At 47.4% G+C, this 19,747-nt stretch overlaps 1 protein-coding gene across 3 annotated transcripts in view; it reads left to right on the top strand.

Moving 5' to 3' along the window:
• The window catches only part of FGF13 (fibroblast growth factor 13), a 257,859-nt gene that overhangs the window by 181,354 nt on the left and 56,758 nt on the right, over positions 1 to 19,747 (top strand). The window contains exon 1 of one of the 3 annotated variants that reach the window (XM_054997003.1): positions 16,147 to 16,834. The exons of the other annotated variants lie outside the window; for them this stretch is intronic. Coding sequence (XP_054852978.1) covers positions 16,645 to 16,834 — 190 coding nt within the window. The 5' untranslated portion in view covers positions 16,147 to 16,644. Of the gene's footprint in view, positions 1 to 16,146; positions 16,835 to 19,747 lie in introns of those variants that run through there. 3 annotated transcript variants of the gene reach the window in all.

The raw sequence follows: 19,747 nt of genomic DNA on the forward strand, positions 1-19,747 counted from the left end.
TTCATTACTTTGATACATAGTTTGCACACAGGATACATCCCAGCTATGACAGATGACAAATTTGCACGCTGGAGTCACTAAATCTTTATTTGTTCATGGCCCGTGTAAGCAAATGAAAACAGATTTGTTTTCATGGAGCTGATGGGAACTCTTTTCTATTTATAAGGATAACTGAAATGTACTAATGTCAAGAAAATGAGCCATGCACTGACAATGAGTGCAGTAATGTGAAATCACATTTCGGTCAGAGACAGCTTTGGAACACGAGTCCTGGTTCTTACGCAGGCACTATTTTTATTTCAGCCTCTGAACTGATAGTTGAGGAGACAGCCCACGACACCCCCCCCCCCAGCCTCACACCCCAAGCAGGCACCTCTAAATCCAATCTTGGTGGCTGCCCTTGACAACACGAGGAGGCCAAGGGTCTGGGAGGGCCTGAGCCTCTGACTGGAACTGGAGCCCTCCTTAGCCGGTTTCTCTGCTGCAGCCCACTGGCTTGGGGGAGCTCCGTCTATGGCAGGTGATTCTCCCACTGCTGCCTGCAAGGAGCTCTCTCTGGTTGGGCAGATTTTGAATGGTTCTGCCAAGTAGGGGAGGTTGTGTTTCGAAGCAGAACTCCCACCCCACACAGGCTCCTCTGCCATTGAATCTACACGAAGACAAAAACATGTCTTTATGTTTTCTTCTATATTCCCCCCAAATGCCAGTTCTCTCTTCCCACCCTGTGATATTTCCTGACTTTTAAAATCTGATTTCTTCTACCTTTTGGGGACCGATTTGGTTTCTTGATGACTCTTAGGAGAGAGCTGTACTTGCATGATTTTGCTGTTGGTTTCATTGGATGTTTTCTATCTTTTCTGACGCTGTTTTTATTGACATCTGTCATTTTATTATTGACATCTGTCATTTTATTTACTTTTTAAAAATGGCTCTCCCATGCTTTCAAAGGCAGCTCATAGCCCTAACCATAACCCCAAATTGCTAAAAATTGAAGGGGAAAAACTGGCAAACTAATAATGATAATTAACAATTCACAAACCAAGCCAAGTTTAAAATGCTTTCGTGCACCCTCCCATCAAAGAAAAACCTTAATTAAAAACCTGGATGAAAAAGAATGTTTGAGGCCGATGCCTGAAACTTGCAAGGCCTGATGTCAGGTGAAACTCCACCAACAGGACGTTCCAGAAATGGGGGCCACCACTGAAAAGCCTCTCCTCCTTGTAGCCATCCACGTGGCTGCAGAATAGTCTTTCGTGTGCTTGGCTTTTTCTACGCTGCTAGCTTTGAATTTTTGAAATATCTTTTATTGCATTAAAACATAAAACAAACTTATTTAATGAAGTGAGTGGGAGAGGCTGTAACTTAGTGGCAGAGCGTCTGCTTGGCATGCAGAAGGTCCCAAGTTCGATCCCCGGCATCTCCAGTTTAAAGGCTCAGGTAGTAGGTGATGTGGAAAGGAGGAGACCTTTCAGGCAGAGGCCTTGGAGAGCTGCTGCTAGGCTGAGTAGACAATACTATTATCTTGACGGACCAACGATCTGATTTGGTATAAAGCAGCTCCATATGTCCATAAGTATTTTAAATATATAGATAAAGTTGGTACCTTTTCAGGTAGCAGTTCTGATGTCCTGGACGGAATCTGTTTGGAAAGAGTGTGGCTATATTGTGCAGAATGTTTGTTCCTCTTTCAAGATCCAGCTGTCCATGAGAGATTGGTCGCCCCTTTGGTATCTGTAGGAGAGTGACTGTAAGGAACCAGAAATTACTCCTTTAACTCTCTTGCCTCTATGCAAGTGACAGTCCAAAGGCAAAGCTGCCCCCATCTTTTTTGTGCCCGCCCAAGAGATGTGCAAAGCCATCTGTATTTTATACTGAAGGCATGATGACAAGTGATGTAACTGCGCTTCTCCCATCTGCAAATTGAACCTGCGCTTGCAGAACCTGCTCTCCACTTTGTTTCCTCACACCAAATTTGTCCATTAACATTAAAGCATTTTAAATATTATTTCTTCATCCATGTCATACATATGGTATTTAATGTGCAAATGGCATAAGAGAAACCAGCAAAATCAGGAACACTAGGAACAAAACTGAGAGGGGGGGGGAGTCTAGTGACAAAAAAATTAAAAAGGAATGGCAGATTTCTGTCTCAACTGATAAGGAAAAGTCATCTTTAATCCCGCCCTGCCCCGGTTCACTTTTTACATTAGCCCAACAGGATGAAAATAAGCTTGTCTCTTAACTCTCGTCCTTGCTGTCTACAATTGGTCTTCTTCACCAATTTATCAGTTAAAACAGTAGTAGATTAATCTGTGAATGAAGTAAGTTCTGGCCCTGATAAATAGGAGACTTTTTCTTAGGCCTTTTCCCTGCTATGAAACCTTTAAATTTGCACAATGTGAGGCCACAAATCCAACTTTAGTTAAAAAGCTGAGCCATGCCACCTCCACTGGGCAAGGCTCCGCCCCCATCGCTGACTAGACAGTCCTTGCCACAATGGGTAAAAGCGTAATGATTAGAATGAAAGAGTAAATAGTGGTTGCGAGAGTTATGATTTACCGTATTCACAAAATAGTCGGGGGAAGTGAAATCGAGTGCTCGGTTGCATTTTGGGACCGGACAAGCCAAGGTCATTTGCATGCAATCATCAAGATGCTGGGATAAAAGTTCTCTTTGTGACTCTCCCTCTAGGTCTGGTACTCTACATTAAAGCCATCTCACTGTTTGTGCCTGACATAGGAAACCCAAGTTTACCCATTCCTTGCCACTAATGAAGGAATGGTCCCTGACCTGGATAGCCCAAGCATGCCTGATCTTATCAGATCTCTGAAGCTAAGCAGGGTCGGCCTTGGTTAGTAATTGGATGGGAGATCACCAAGGAAGACCAGGTTTGCTATGCAGAGGCAGGCAAAGGCAAACCATCACGGAATGACTCTTGCCTTGAAAATCCCAGCAGGGGTCGCCATAAGTCAACTATGGGGACAATCTACTGAGACCTCCTCTTGCACAAACTTCATTGAAGTGTGTAGAAGCTCCACAGTAATATTGGGACTTGTTTCAATGGTGTTTGCACATTAGGAAGTGCCTTGTGGATTCTGCCCTCATCGGCCAGGTCGGTCTGTCTCCTGTCCTAGCTACCCTTACAGTGCAATCCCTTTCCTGAAAGTAAGACCCACTGGGTAGAACTTAACAGGATTCGGAGCAGAGCTGCCTAGGATAGCACTGTTCATGGAACATCAACTCTCTGCCTGAGGCAGGTATTTCCTGGGCAGGAGAAGAGGGTGGCCAATGGGGCATTTGCCATGGCACCATCCTCAGAGCTTTCAAAGGGATCAATGGCATCTCTAGGTAAAGGCCCACTTCCCTTGCCATAGCTTGGCAATGTAACACCTTCTTCATTAAAGGGCCTCAGGTGGCTCTTTACCTGCAGGGGACCTTGAAAAACTGCTACTGATTCGACGAGATAATTCTAAGCTAAATAGACCAACTGTCTGTTTTGGAGAAGGCAGCTTCATGTGTTCTAGACCAAAGCCTCCCTCTAATCCAGCACCCTCATTCCCACACTGTCCAGTCAGATGCCTCTGAGAAGCCCTCAAACAAGGTATGAAAGGCTGCTTCCACACACGTTGGATAATCCACTTTCAATACTGTTTAGTGATCATTTGGAACTGCTTTTCCATGTGTGGAACAAAAAATCCACTTCAAAAGGATTGCTAAAGTGCATTGAAAGTGCATTATTCAATGTGTGTGGAAATGGCCAAAGATAAAGCCCTCTTCCCCTGGTACTCAAGAAAGTTTCCATGTTGCTCTCATGGTAAACAGGCATGGATATACCTCTTGTCCTCCAGGATAATCCATCTAAACAAGGGATTATCCTGACCTGATAGATCGGGGTGGGAGTGTTTGTGAGAACGGCAGTGATGAACGGCAGAAAGAAAGGTGTCCGTGTAGTCATTATGCCCAAACATTTAGCAGCTGTGATTCTTGTAAATGTTGTCTACGATTTAGGTAGCATTCACTGTTCATCAATAATTCAGCTTAAACAAAACCAAAGCAGAATACACTCTTTTGCCGCCGGAAAAAAAAGAAAGAAAGAAAAGCTATTTGAGTTGCAAAAAGCAAGAAGCATCAGACAGGCCTAATGTACTGCAGGATCAAGTTTCATTTGATGGTGTGGTTTTTTTTAAAAATCATTATGCTAGTAGACAAGAAAATAAAATTGGGCATTTACAAAATAACACATTTAGGCAAAATATCACAGGAGGAGCAGCAGTGCCTGATGTCCAAGAAACGGTGCCAGGGTGCCAGCAAACGACTCTTCGAGGCTATGCATTTTTCATGATCTCTGAAAGTCGTAATGGTCTCCTGCTCCTAATGCCCATTAATGATCTCTCTATACCACAAAGATGGGCTTGATGTTTCTAGCCAGTACCTTAGAGAGTACTTCAAATACGCTTCCAAACTTTTTCTGAGCCTGCTGTCAAACGCAGGCTGCGATTGCAAAGGGCAGCAGCAGCTCCTAAGGCGGCATGGCTTTGATGAGAAAGTCTTATTCAGGTAAGATGAACGAAAGAGAAATGTCTGGATGAGGAACTGTTTTGAGCTGAGTTTTTCTTCTGGACAGCGGAAGGGGGAAATAAGTGGGGAAGCCCACAACGTAATTCTCTGTGTTCTGTATGTGTTACCACCATCTGTTTGATATGGCAGCTCCAGGAACAAAATATATTTCTTCAAAAAAAGAAAGTATAATCAAAGTTATACTGCAGAAGGTACCTGTGTCTGCTGATGAGACGGCAAATTTGTTTCCCGTGTATGTGCGAAGATGTCTTTATTTGAGCTGTGTGGAATTCTTGCGCTGTTTTGCTGAAATATATATTTACAATTTATTGATCATGTACATGATGTTTTCGTGCTAGTTTTTTCAAAACAAGACAAGGGGAGAGCCAACTCCCCTCCCCGATTGTTTTGGTTGCTCCTGATCACCACTAATTTTATTAACAACCTTGTCAACTAGGAAGGAAACCCAACAAGTTGGGTGGCACCTACTTTGAAATAAGACAGCATAGGATGAGATTGCCATGTGTTAATCACCATTTTTTAAAAAATAAAATTGTATACAGGCAACAGATTGTGTTCCTCAGGCAAATATTTCTTTGCATACTGATTTAGCATAAGCTCCATCATGGTAATGCATATTTTGTTAATGCGAAAGGTAACCACTTGGCTATGAGAAATGATCAAATTACTGACTGAACCAACGCCCTACAATGGAGAGCGCAAAGCCGCCCCAAGAATTTCTATGACAGGGCTCTGTCTCTGGACAACCACTGGAATCTCTCCCCCCACCCCTCCAAAAAAATTATTTTCAAAACGATTTTGATTTTGGCTTTTTCTAAAGTAAACAGATTCTGTTATGAAAACAGAATCAAATATATTGGCAGGTGGCTGAAATAAGAGGACTAAATTGAAGGGTGGCACTCAGGCGGGACTTCGTTGGTCTGTTAAAGCAAAAGAAAAAGGAAGGGAAAGCTCATGATGATGTTGATGTTACATTAAAAATACAATCAAGAAAATGAAGAGTGTAGGTGGACTGTTTGTGCTAGGGAACGGATGGTTTTAAAAGAACTGGAGTGTCCTGCTTCTCTCCTAAGGAAATTCCAAATGAAATAAAAACCCGCTACAGTGCTATGCACACTTACCTGAGAGTAAATTCAATGGGATTTCCATCCAAGTGAATTGTGCATAGGTTAAGCTGTACGCCAGGCCAGTTTAAGTTAACATTGTTTCTGAACTGTGAATTGTGACCTCAGTTAGGAGAGTCCAAGTGGAAAAGCTGTTAGTGGACTGTGCCACTACAGGCTATAAGTGGGGGATCTCATGACTGAATGCAACTTTTAAAAAAACTATACATAGAAAGCTAGCTTGTCAGGGGAAAAGACTTTCTGATATGCTAGTTTTCTGCTTGCAAGGGATTTTTATGGAAGGAAACATTTAACAATATCGTCCTTCTATTCAGTTGTGTACTGGTGTAATCTTATACTGGCTGTACCACTACCAAGTGCTCCTTCTGAATAGGTAGGTTAGCTCCAAAACAAAACCTGCTTTCCATTTTTAAAGTCTCTTAGGTAAAATGATGCTCCACAAATGGGAAAAATTGTAAAGAATTCCAGCACTGAAATACTCTCCTTCCTCCCCAAATTAATCTGTATAATGGTTATATATTTTAACAGATGCCCTGAAATGGATAGCCCAGGTGAGCCTAATCTTGTCAGATCTCAAAAGCTAAGAAGGATGGATCTTGGTTAGTAATTGGATGGGAGACCTCCAACAAAGACCAGGGTTGCAGAGACAGGCAACGGCAAACCACCGCTGTTAGTCCTGCCAGGGGTCTCCATACGTCAAATCTGACTTGAGGGCACTCTCCACCCCCATTTAAACAAATACTTATGAGCTGAAATGTTCAGTAGGCCAAATGAAAGTTTCTCTGGAACACCACAAACTGAATTGCTGTTCCAGCTACTGATGTTCAGTGTGGCTCTGATTACTACAGCAAGAAATGTCACCAGGACAGGGGCTGACGTGGATGTTAAAAGATTCCTGCAGCAAGCTAAACCAAAACAGCCCCATCCTAGCAGTTCCTCAGAGGCCACTCGGCTGAGACCTGAGCCGAGGCAAAAATAACAATGAGGAGAGCTGCCAGCTCTGGGATGGAAAATTCCTGGAGATTTGGGTGGTGGGATCTGGGGAGGTTGGGGTTTGGGGTGGGGAGAGACCTCAGCTGGTTATAATGCCACAGAGACCACCTTCCAAGGAAGCCATTTTTTCCAGGAGAACTGATCTCTCTTGCCTGGAGATCAGTTGTAATTCTGGGTGATCTCCAGCCACCACCTGGAGGTTGGCAAGCCAAAGTCGTCAGCCCACTGGGCACTTTCCTAGTGAGTTGTAGGGCTAGTCCACCTCTGAGAAGCACTTTCTGTTCCTGGAAAATCTTTTGGAAATCGGAAAATGGGTTTGTCTTTTCTAGAGATCACATCCTATCCCCATGAAAAAAAGAATAGTGTACAACCATAACAGGGTTGTCAACCTCCAGGGAGACCCTGGGGATTTCCTGGAATTACAGCTGACCTCCAGACAACAGAGGTCAGTTCCCCTGGAGCAAGTGGCTGCTTCGGAGGGTGGACTCTGTGGCATCACATCCCTGCTGAGCTCTCTCCTCAAGTTCCACCACCAAATCTCAGGAGCCAGCACGGTGTATGGCTAGACTGTTAGACTAGGACCCTGGTAGGGTTCCCAGGTTCTTACACCCTCCCAGCAGGAGCGGGGAGGAACTTACCTTAAGCAGACTCCCAGCGGGGTATGATGACGTCACTTCTCGGAAGTGACATCATCACGCCAGCCATGGGCGCACTCTGGTGCTTTGTGCAGGGCCAATTCTGGCCCACTGGGGCCAAAATCGGCCTGAGCAAAATGCAGGAGCACACCTGCAGCCAGCATGATGACGTCACTTCAGGAAGTGACATCGTTGTGCCCGCCATGAGCACAACGTGTACTTTCCCTGGTTGCCTGCTGGTAGTGGGCGATTGCTGGGCGGTTTACAGCAGGGCAAACCCCCAGGAGATTGCCATCCACTGGAAGACAACTGAAAAGCCTAGACCCAGGAGATCTGGGTTCAAATCTCCAGTCTGCCATGGAAGCTTGCTGAGTGACCTTGGGCGAGGCCGTCAGTCACACACTCTCAGCATAGCCTACCTCACAAGGTTGTTCTGAGGATAAAATGGAAGGTAGGAGAAACGTAAGTGGATTTATGTCCCTACTTAGGGTTGCCAGGTCCCCTGGAGCCCAACCTAGGGGATGGAGGAGCTATGGGGGGGGTGGGACGCAGGGAGCAGAGAGGGTTACTTAACTTTGCCCTTGCACATTCTGGCTAGGAGAGTAATGGAGGGCAGAGGCTGAGTGGGGGGGGGGAGGTATTCTCTGCTCCCACCAGGGGACTTGCAACCCTATCCCTGCTGGGGAGAAAGGTGGGGTATAAATGAAGTAAAATAAATAAAACCCTAAATCATGAAGTGAGACCAGGGCCAGCACCAGGCTTTTTTTGTACCCTAGGCAAGGCTAACTAGTTGCGCCCCCCCCCCACACACACTGCTAACCAATTTTCAAAAACAAATGAATTCTAGTAAAAATATAAAGCACAAAACTTGAAATTGCTAATTTTTTTAAAAAATTGCGAGAATAAATAATACAACTATCTTTGATTTTCTTTCTCAAATACAAATCAGTTTTAGCACACAAATCACAAATCATCCTTAAACATAAAAGACAAACCATGTTGCCAACTAGTCACTTCTTATCCCCGCGCAGGCACAGTACATGGGAATACGTAGGGCTTTTTTTCTGGGAAAAGAGGTGGTGGAACTCGAGACTGCACAATGACGTCCCTTTGGTTCAGCTGGAACAAGGGGGGAGTTTTTTAAAGTTTAAATTGCCCTTGGCGAAAATGGTCACATGGCCGGTAGCCCTGCCCCCTGATCTCCAGACAGAGGGGAGTTTAGATTGCCCTCTGCACCGCTCAGTGGCATGGAGGGCAATCTAAACTCCCCTCTGTCTGGAGATCAGGGGGTGGGGCCACCGGCCATGTGACCATTTTTAAGAGGTGCCGGAACTCCGTTCCACCACGTTCCCCCTGAAAAAAAGCCCTGGGAATACAACGCAAGTCGGGAGCAAAACAATTTGCCTCCCCGCCACCTCCTTGGGGTCTCCAGAGGCCCAGAAAGGCCCAGCATGGCTGTGGGAAGGTCCGGTGCCATGGCACCTGGACTTCTCACTGCCTTGGGGCTTTTGGAGGCCCAGAAAGGACCAGCACGGCAGCAGGAAGACATGACCCCGCGGCCCCAGGCCTTCCACTGCCTCGGGGCCTGGTGCAGTGCAGCCCATCCCAGTGGTCCACTGCGGCATGGGGCTGCCTGGCCCGTTGCGGTACGGGGCTGCCCAGGCCAGTGGCCTGCTGCAGTGCTGAGCAGCCCAGGCTGGCAGCCTGCTGAGGTGCAGGGCAGCCCGGCCCAGCCCGCTGTGGCGTGGGGCTGCCTGGTTCACTGCAACGAGGGGTGCCTGGCCCAGCAGCCTGCTGCAGTGTAGGGCTGCCTGGCCTATTAGGGCATGGGGCTGCCCAGCTCGGCCATCCACTGTGGTGCAGGGTGGCCAGGCCCGGTGGCCCACTGCAGCGTGGGATGGCTCAGTCCAGTGCCCACTCCTAGAGCCTGTTGTATTATGTCACAACAGGCTCTGGCACTAGTTTTGAATAATCCTGTGAATTGTGATGTTAAAATGTAAGTCTCTTGAATCTTTCCATTTCAAGAAAATCAAAATCTCATTTTGCGTGCCTTTTCCTTTGCAAATTTTATCACCATTTTCTTCAGGTCAAGTGCTGATATTTGGGCATGTTCCATTGATACTGCAAACCAACTAGTCTCTGTTGCAGCATTGTTGAATGTATGTACATTTTTATAAGTTTGAGCTTTGAGAAACGGCATTCACCACTTGCCACTGACACTGGAAGTGTGAGAAGGATCCTTAGAGCAACAGAAACATTAGCCACACTATCCAGGAGTTTTTGCTGCAGCGTGAAGAAAAGTACTCCTTGTGGTGGCATAGACCTTGGAAGACTTTGAACTAGTGCACAGATCTCCAGCATCAATATCTTTGTTTCCATTGTTCATCAGTGATTTTTCCAAATTCCTGCAGGCCTTAAGTATGTCTTCAGTAAATTTTTTGTTGATACTGTATACATCTTACAGGAAGCCAAATAGGGAATTATATTGTTGTAGCTGATGGAATCTCAACAGATTGTATGGCCATGTCTAAGACAGCATAATAGAAACCTATTTTGAATTTCTGCTTTGGATCTTGTTTTGCGTCTTCTTGGGCCTCATACTCAAACTGCTGTTTCTGTCTCCTTTTTCTAACTTGTTCTGTCTTGAAGTTTGGTAGTATTCCAAGCTCCTTTGCAATCTCAGTAGGATTGAGGGGTCATTTCGTAGAAAAAGAGCTGGAGGAACTCATTAGCATAACTCATTAGCATATGCCACACCCCTTGACATCACCGAGAGTGTGTCATGAGCATAACTGATTTCCATATGACACACCCCCTGGCATCACCTATCCCGGATGTTTTGGTCCCAATCCTGGCCATTCAGGGCTGAAATTGGGCCCAAAATGGCAAAAAGGGGCTGAAAATGGCTGAAAAGGGGCCCAAAATGGTCAGGATTGGGCCACTGCTGAATGGGAGAGAGATCCACCACCTGTCAGAGGCCTAATCTGGGCCATTTTGGCCCCAATCCAGGCTGAAACGGGCCCAAAATTGCCGAGAATCAGGTGGGTGGGGCCACCTGACATGTGACCTCTTTGGGGAACTGCCAGAACTGCGTTCCCATGCGTTCCCCCTCAAAATGAGCCCTAGGATCCATCAAAACTTATTGAAAACCCTCATCACTCCTGATTGTCTGTTGAGAGGACTATTCCCCCTACCCTGTTGGGGGATGCTCAGTAGGTATTCTCCCCCACTCCTGCCCTGTTTGCCGACTTATAACCCCAGGAGGCAGACCTCAGTAGCTGGTGCCAATGGGACTTTTGCAAGTGATAGGGGGTGCAGAGAAAACTTTGATCAGACATTATAATTAACTATATTCTATAGCACTGTTGTAGTATTTATTTTAAAATAAAAATATAAATTGTCAGTTGCTTTTCAAAAAGAAACGAATCTGTATAAAACTGTGTCCCTCAGGTCAGTTCTGTGCCCCTCTGAGGTCTGTGCCCCAGGCGGCCGCCTAGTTGGCCTAAGGGTAGCACCAGCCCTGAGTGAGACCTTTAAACAGCTTCCTACCATTTCTTTCTAAAATCATACCACTCCGTTTTGTCTTAGTGGTGGCCACGCCTACCCCAGACACAGCTAATCAAAGTTAGATCATGAGACAGAAAAATATTACGACAGGCGGCTCAGTCGGGAAAGGTGGGTTGGTTCACACAACCCTCTGGCCCTAAGTGTGGTGAAGAGTGAGAGATGAACAGGCCTCACCTCCCGTGGCCAAACCCCCATGCATAGATGTCATTTTACTTGAGCATGAATTCCTAGGTTAAATCAAATGTTAAGATTTCAATTGTACATATAACATCTATGCATGCTGGATTACGAATTAGGTCCAACCCACACATTACCCTAACCAGGGCTTTTTTCCAGCAGGAACGCAGTGGAACGGAGTTCCGGAACCTCTTGAAAATGGTCACATGGCTGGTGGCCCCGCCCCCTGATCTCCAGACAGAGGGGAGTTTAGATTGCCCTCCGCGCTGCTGCGCGGAGGGCAATCTCAACTCCCCTCTGTCTGGAGATCAGAGGACGGGGCCACTGGCCATGTGACCATTTTCTCCGAGGGCAACCCACTGAGTTCCACCACCTCTTTTCCCAGAAAAAAAGCCCTGACCCTAACACATGAACATCTGTGGGTGCCAGAAGATCCTCAGCATACCAAATAGGCAGATGAGGAATGGGTCCAATTCCTCCAATCCTGTATGTAGAGTTGGCTTATTTACCAAATAAAGGGGAGACAAAAGGGGGGATTTGTGATCATACCCAAACTTCAGATGAATGTCAAGCCTTCAATGGGAATGTTCATTCTGGCCTTCCTCTCCTGTGCCTTGGCTTTTCTCACTTGAGAACAGAAGCCTGCAGGCAGGACCCGTTTGAATTTTTCAACAGTGCCTAGTAATTATTAGGTGCTTATAGATAGTAATAATAAAAACATTTTCTGAAGGTTTTAGAAACAGACCAACTCCAAGGGCAAATTCGCCACGGACTTTTAGAGTCTTCCCTCTGAAATCAAAAGGGAGACCTGGGGGCAGAAAAGAAGGCAAAGAATGAGACGAAATTGTATTGGTAATAGTTTAAGTCAGAAACTTAGGAGATCTGACTAGTACAAAATTATTAGGCTTTGTGTGTTTGTGTGTGTGTGTTTGTGTGTGGGAGATGAGTTGAATTGGGCCTAAGGTTTTATCTTTAGTATTATCGTGATTCCATTTTTATGCTGAATTATCGTGCAAGAATAAAATGCACTAGAATATATATTAAGTCTTCCTTTGTTCACAGTCTATTCCATTGGCTTGGTCTTCCAAATTCAGCGAATGTTTGGGAAATATCAGTTGACCAAATTTTCAGTGAAAACAAGTCTTTAAAAAAATCTTAAATGTTCATTTTTTAAAACATCCAATGGATTTTTGACCTGAAAGTAAATGAGGGTCAGTCAGAAGAATTTTTCTGTGTTGAATGGTCCCAGCTGTAAATTATCCACAATCTCTGTACATTCCCTTCCAGCATAAGAAAAAGCCTGCAAACCACACGCATGACTATTACACACATTTTTCAGGATGTATCACCTCAAGTGCTTTCTAAAGTTTTGTTGCCTCCCCCCCCCCCCGCTCTATTCAGCTGGTCTTTTAGCTGCTATTTGCATCAGATGCAGTGTGTTTATTGGTGTTTTTAAATAGTTGTTCTTCTTGCCCATTGCTTTTAATTGGCTTTTATGGATATTTTGGTTTTTTAATATTGCATGCTGCCTCCAAGAGATGTGACAAGGGGAATATAAAATAACATGCAATTAAAGAGTGGCACTGCTCGGGGGCAAAGCTAAGGGGAAATCCTTTAGTACGCAGAAGCAAGTGTGTGCCTGAGGTCTTCTGCATTGTGGATGTCATGCTTGGGACTGGGGTGTAATTTAGTGAAATAGCCATATGCACATCGGGTATTAAAGAGACTGAATTAACTGCACTTGATTATATCCGCGCAAAACCCAGGAATGTGCTTGGCATTCTTCTTCTTGGCACTCTTGTAAATGTAACAATGATGACCCTGGGATGTTGCCAGCGGGAACGGAACCAGACATCTATGCATTGTGAAATGTGACTGCTGTCTCTTTAAGCTTGCAGAGAAGCATACCAGGGCATGCGTTTCCTTGCATCAAACCCACAAGTCCTAATCGGAATCTACCCCAGCTCTATAACTGCCTTTTATTTTGTAGGCTGAGGCATCCCTCTTTGGTCATAAAGTAAGATGCTTGTCCTAGGGAAACTGTTTCTTGGCTGCTTTTTCTCCAAGGGGCTCAGGGAGGTATATATGAGATGGCCCCTTTTGACTCTTACATGAAGTAAGATACACTAAAGGATAGGGGCTAACCAGAGCCTATGCTGGATTTGAACTGAGCTATTCATAGCTCAAAAATGGTCCCTCTGTTAAGCTATATTGGTGCTTATTGTGCCTGTAGACATAGCTTGTTATGGAATCTTGTTACCCTGTGTGCCACATGGATGTCTATGGGCCAAACTACAAGTGATGCCTGACACTAGTTGGACACTTGTCAGCTTTCCTCAAGTTTTGATGGGAAATGGAGGCATCCTGGTCTCGCAGCTTGGCTCTCTGACTGCTGTCCAATGGACTTTTCAACTGTCACTTGTCCAACATTCCGCCAAGCTGCCTACATTTCCCATCAAAACTTGAGGGAAGCTGACAAGTGTCCAACTAGAGTTGGACTTGTACTTTGGCTCACTTGTAGTTTGGCTCTATGCTTCCCTACCTACACGGATGACTATTGACTTTGAATACATGACTTGCAACTGCTCAGCTTAAGAGCAACTGTTGAAGAACAGTGCCCTACTCTGGGTGGGTACTTTGGTTTGAACACAGAACAGTGTAGTTATTAGCTCATTAGTGGATTTAACCACAATATGGAGGCCGTTTCCAATGCAGAGTGTCCAAGCTTGAGCCTGAGGCTGGCAGGTGTTGCTTTTGAACTCTTTAATTCCAACTCTCACAAGTTTCATCAAAGATGTTCGGAACGTCTCTTGGTTTTCCTCTAGCAAACCACTATGAATGGCAGAAGAAACTGCTAAAGACTTAGAAGCATCTTCCATCAAGAACAGAAACTTGAGGATGTAACTCAGAGAACTGCTGAAGATTACTGCACGCATTTGGCTGTGTTTCATTTTCATGGCTTCAGATGATAACAGAAATTGCATTGGTTGTACCCAGTTCCATTTGCACCACCATTATGCTATCACTTTCTCAGTGGTGCAGGATCATTTAGACCCTGGATTTGAAAACACACATTGCGGTACTGGGCTGCCTGAAACACATTATGAGCTTAGGGACCTTCCAAGCAAGCTTTCAGGAGACTGTATATTGTGTCCGATGTTGCACCGTATCATGGTACTGCTAGTCTTGAACCACTTATGCAGTCCAGCATATCCATAGTGGCCCCAAGTGAGAAGAACTGTACTGCACATTTTGGTGACATTACAGGAGATGGCTTGGCGATGGTTATGAGGCAGCAAGGCAGCATGGTGCTCGTCAATGCAAATTCTAGGTGAATGTATGGGTGGTTTCTTGAAAGCACAGTGACATTTAGGTATGGACATCTGAACTGGATTTTCTGGAAATCACATATTCAAATGGATTTTAAACAAATGATGGCAGTCTTACTTGGCTTCAACAGTTCTGCAAAAGATTCAACCAAAGATCACGTCTCATTCCCCTCTGATCATTACCTGCTTCATATGGACCCGTGAAGCTGAGAGTGTTGGCCAATCCACATCAATAGCGTCCGCTCTGACTGAGAGTGGATCAGGCAAAGGTCTTTCACATCACCTTCTGACTGATACTTCTGAACAGAGATGCTGAGGATCGAACCTGGAACCTTCTGCATGCAAAGCAGATGCCAGGCTGCGGAGCCACAGCCCCTCCCTGGTAGTTCCAGAGCAGGGTCTAAACACGGGATTGAAACTATGCAGGCCCAGTGTCTAGCTGTGAGCCTCTTGGGTAGCCTATCGATTCTTCCTTGAGTTCCCTGAAAGAAAATCAGGATGTACATGAAAAACGAAGCTGGAACGGAGACCAAGTCAGCTACGTAAAGATGCTGAGAATTTATAATGAAAACAAAGGTCTTTGCCTTGAGATTTCAATACTGCCTCCAAAGGAATCACCACCCAGGCATCTTTTAACAATTTGGATGGTGGAGGAAAGGCAAATGGTGATGGCAGGGACATGATAAAGACAAGACATAGATCATAGTTGTTTTATATCCTTCCTTTCTCCCCAATGGGTACGCAAACTGGCATACATTGTTCTCCTCTCCTCCAATTATCCTCACAAGAACCCTGTGAGGTAGGCTAGGATGTGTGTGTGACTGCCCAAGGTCACCCAGCAAGCTTCCATGGCAGAGGGGGGATTCAAACCGAGGTGTCCCAGATGCTAGCCCACACTCAAACCGCTACACCATACTGGCTGTCATGGTGTGGAGGGTAATAGATTCAGGGCAGACAAAAGAAAGTACTTCTTTACACAATGGGCAATACACTTGTGAGACTCTTTGACTTGGAATATAATGATGCCCAGGAGTTTTCGGTGGACCAGTTCATGAAAGACAGATCTATGAACGGCTCCTAGCCCCGATGGCTGAAGAGAACACCCATGTTCAGAAGCAGATGGTCGCCACTTTCCGGAGGGAGAGGCTTTGGCCTCTGTGGCCCTGCTTGGGGAGCTTCTAGAGCATTCGGGGGCCACCGTGGGCAACAGGGTGCTGGACTCCGAGTCCGGGGACTATCAGACGGATCCCGCAAGGCGATGCTGCCTGCTTCAGATGGCGGCAATATTTGTATCCGTCCGTATTCTTCCGCCCGGTTCCCCGTTCGCCTGCCTGCTTCTACACGCGTCTCCCGGTCGGGTTCCCACGACAGGTGTTTCGCCCTCCCTCCCTCTCCGCCGCTCCTCTTCACACGCCGGTCACGTTTGTTTGGGTGTCTGCCTCCTCCTTTCCCGGGAGGCGGCTCCGGCTCGCGGGTTCCTCCTCTAGCGCCCCGGGAGGCGGCTGGCTCCCCTGGCCGCGGCTGCGCCGGCCTCCCCCGCCTCCCTGCGCACTGAGCCCGCGATCTGCATTGGCAGGGAGGGGAGGGCGGCCGCGCTCGGGGGCTCTGCCGCGTCGCCTCTCTTCTCCTCTCCGGGCGGAGGGCGCAGGCTCTGTTGCGGGTGCCGCTGTGGACGGACTCCGGCGGGCGGCGGGCTGGTTGCAGAGCGCTCCGCGGCAGGCAGGCGATGCGGAAGGCGCCTGGGCTTCGCTTCGGGAGCCGCTGCGGCTGACGCGTCCCCTCCGGAGGGCTCCGGAGCGCGGCGGCGGGGCAGGAGCCCGAGCCGGGCAGCCGCTCGTCTCCGCCGGCGTCTAACAGGTTGAGCGGGCGCCGGAGGGCAGGCGTTGTGGCCAGGGCGGGCGGCGCTGCGCCGGGGAGCGCCCAGGCGCGCGCGGAGACGCCGTCGAGTGACCTGTTGGTTGGTTCTTCTCCCCTCTGCGGCTCGGCAAGTCCGGCGAGCGAGGCGAGCGGGGTCTTGAGCGGGGCCCGGCGGCAGGCGAGGCGCGGCGAGGCGAGGCGAGGGGTGCCCCCGGGCAGCCCCGTCCCGTCCCCGAGCGCCCAGCGCGCCCCGCTCCGTCGGGTTGCCGGGGCCGGCCTGCCGCCGGCTCTGCTCTTTTGCGGGGAGGCGAGAGCAGCATGCTGGGGGCTCCCCCCGCAAGCAGCCCCCGCAGCCCCGCTGTGTGACCCTCCAGGGTGGCGGCCATGGCAGCAGCCATCGCCAGCTCCCTGATCCGCCAGAAGAGGCAAGCGCGGGAGAGGGAGAAGTCCAACGCCTGCAAATGTGTCAGCAGCCCCAGCAAGTCCAAGACCAGCTGCGCCGACAAGAAGAAGCTCAGCGTCTTCTCGCGGGTCAAGCTCTTCGGCTCCAAGAAGAGGCGGCGGAGGAGACCAGGTGGGTGCAGGCGGGCCCCTGCCTGGCCGGGACCTTCTGCATGCAAAGCGCGTCCTCTGCCGCCGCTGCTGAGCTGCGCCCTCGCCCCGAGCGCTGCTGGGCTGGCGGCTGCCGGGCAGGTTGCGGGCGAAGCCTGTACCTGGCTGGCACCAGCGACAGAGGAAAGGGCGACGCTTTCGTGCCAGGGCTCCGAGTGGCTGCACCTTCTTGTGCTGGGCAGAGCGGGCTCTCGGTGCCTCGGACGGCAGTCACAGGAAAGGGGAGGGGAGTCCCTTGGGGATGGTTTGGCGGGAGGATTTGTGGGGGTCTCTGTGCCGGTGCGGCTCATGAAACCTAGATGAGATCTCCGTGTAATGTGTGGGGGGTTTACCTGTATGAATCCTTCTGGCCATCTCCTCTTTGTTAACTCCCAGGGGCTTTTTTGAGACAAAACGCTGGGCTTGGTGGACCCCGTTGTAAAGTACAGATGAAATCCATAAGATCTGAAAGGGTCCCTCCTGTGGATGAAGCTTCTGTGTTGGATATCGCAGGAAACGTGAATGTGTAGATCTTCATGGGTGACATGCATGGTCATCACGACTGACAGTCTCCCTGCACTTTCCTTGCTGTTTCCTGCACAGAAGTGTTTTCCTTGTCACATACATCTGTAATGTGTGAATCTGCCCTTAAGGAGCTGCCCAAATACAGGGGTGCAGATGTGTGACTGACAGTTTCCTGATATGGTGATGCTTCCCATGCTTGGGGACAACAAGACCATGTCGTTTTCTGCTTTTAAGAAAATATAACGTAGGGATTAACCATTAAACAGGCACACAGGCAGGCACCCTAGCGTTATGACTCTATTGGCATCCAAATCCCCCTTCGGTGCTTAAGTTTTACCCCGTCCTTCCCTAGGAAGCACAGGATAGTGCTTGCTTTCCTATTTCAATGCCACAACAACCTTGTGAGGTAGGCTATACCATGTGTATGAGTGAGAGAGAGACTGAGACTGTGACTGTGTGTGTGATTGGCCCAGAGTCGCCTAATGAACTGTGTGAACAAGTGAGAATTTGTACCCAGCCCCCCATGCTATACCTCCAATACTCTGTACGCTATATCCATACTGGCTTAAAAATTTTTTTTGCTTCCCTAAACACCCAAATCCCATTTCTCTTTTATGCTGCTCTGCCTTTTTATATATCTGCTTTTGAGCCTCAGTTTTCCTTCTCCCCCCCCCCCCCACATACTTGTGCTCACAAAACAAATTATTTTTATACTTGTTTTCAGTCTCTGCTTCTTACACTCTCGCCTAGGTAGAAACAATGGAAAATAAATTTTAAAATTTCACAGTTTTTTCTTGCAATTTGCCGGGCTTGCTCTGCTTCCTAGATTTTTTGCTATGAATGTGGTGACATCTGTGCACACAGTACTTTACAGAGGAGAGGAGGACAGGTCCCTGCTTGTTGACAAGAATTGTCGATTTCTGCTTTCCTCCTCCACGTACCAGCAATTGATTAGTTTCTCAGTACACCCAACACCATCAGTTTGATGGTAAGCAGCCTCTTCTGCTTTCTCTTCTACACGCATAGCCACCAATCGCGCATCTGTCTGATGTTTTGATTATAGATGTGTTCGTTTTTGTGGTGCATACCGATTAATTTCTTGGGATTCACACAAACATAATTGGAATGATAAGACAAGGTTTATCATCATTTGAGCTTTATTCTACTTTTCCTTCGAGGAGGTCTGTGTAGCATGCATGGTTCTCTTCTGCAAAGCCCCATTTTATCCTCACAACAACCTTGTGAAGTTAAGGGATAGCGCCTGCCTCAAGGTCACCCAGTGAGATTCATGGCCGAGGAAAGATTTGAGCCGGGGGCCTAGTCCAGTGTGCTAACCGCTGCCCGACATTGACTTGATTTCTCAGTCTTTATTTCCATTCCTGGCCCTATATGGGGGCTGTCATAAACATACATTCACAATCTCTCCTCCCCCACAGCACAACAAGTTAGGATGCATGAGGTGAGAATGAAACTCTGGGGGAAATTAGTCTTCCACCATATTGGCTGCCTCTGAGCATTTAGAAACCGTATTTTGTATATCCCTTGTAGCAGATGTGTCCCGTTTTATCCCCTCAACAACCTTGTGAGGTAGTCTGGGCTGGAAAGAAGTGACTTGGCTGGTGAAAATTTCTAAGCCGCTCTCTGTACCCTAAGTCCAATCCACTACGCCACCTTTCTCATTCTGTGAATCTCTGGTGGAGGAGGAGGAGGAGGAGGAAGCGTCAAAATGCTCCAGAACATTTCAGAAAAGGGAGGTGGGATTTCCTTTCTTGTTGTTTGTAATTTGCTGGAAAAGATCCCAAAGCCTTAAAACCTCTGCATCTACTTGGTAAAAGAGTAAGGGCTGTTTCATGCATTATGTCACGTTCACAAAGGATTTTTGTCTCAGGATACATCTCACGGGATACATTTTTCTTCTTAAAATGTAATGTCTAAAATTCCTGAGGTGAGAGGCTTTCCAAAACATGGAAAGGCCAAAGTTTGGGGCTGGCTGTTAGGAACTGGAATATAGAGATGTAGTGACTTTCATGTCCATCTCACTGGTAAACCTGTGGTCTTTTCAAGGAGGTCTGGGTAGCATGTGTTGATTCTCCCTTCCTCCTCTAATTTTTTTCATTACAACAGGCCTGGGAGGTAGGTTAAGCTGAGAGAGAGAGTGGCTGGCCCAAGGTAACGCACTAAACTTCATGGGGAGACGAACCCAGGTCTTCTTTGTCTTAGGCTGCTTTCACACACATTGGATAATACACTTTCGTTCCACTTGCAAATGATTGTGTTATTCAACATGTGTGAAGGTCTGGCACTCTAACCATTGTGGGTCGTTACGCAACTGACACAGCAACAAGCCTGAGTTTGGCACCAAGCACATGCT

Source organism: Eublepharis macularius, chromosome 13, assembly GCF_028583425.1.
Source record: "Eublepharis macularius isolate TG4126 chromosome 13, MPM_Emac_v1.0, whole genome shotgun sequence".
Classification (NCBI taxonomy): Eukaryota; Metazoa; Chordata; class Lepidosauria; order Squamata; family Eublepharidae; genus Eublepharis; species Eublepharis macularius.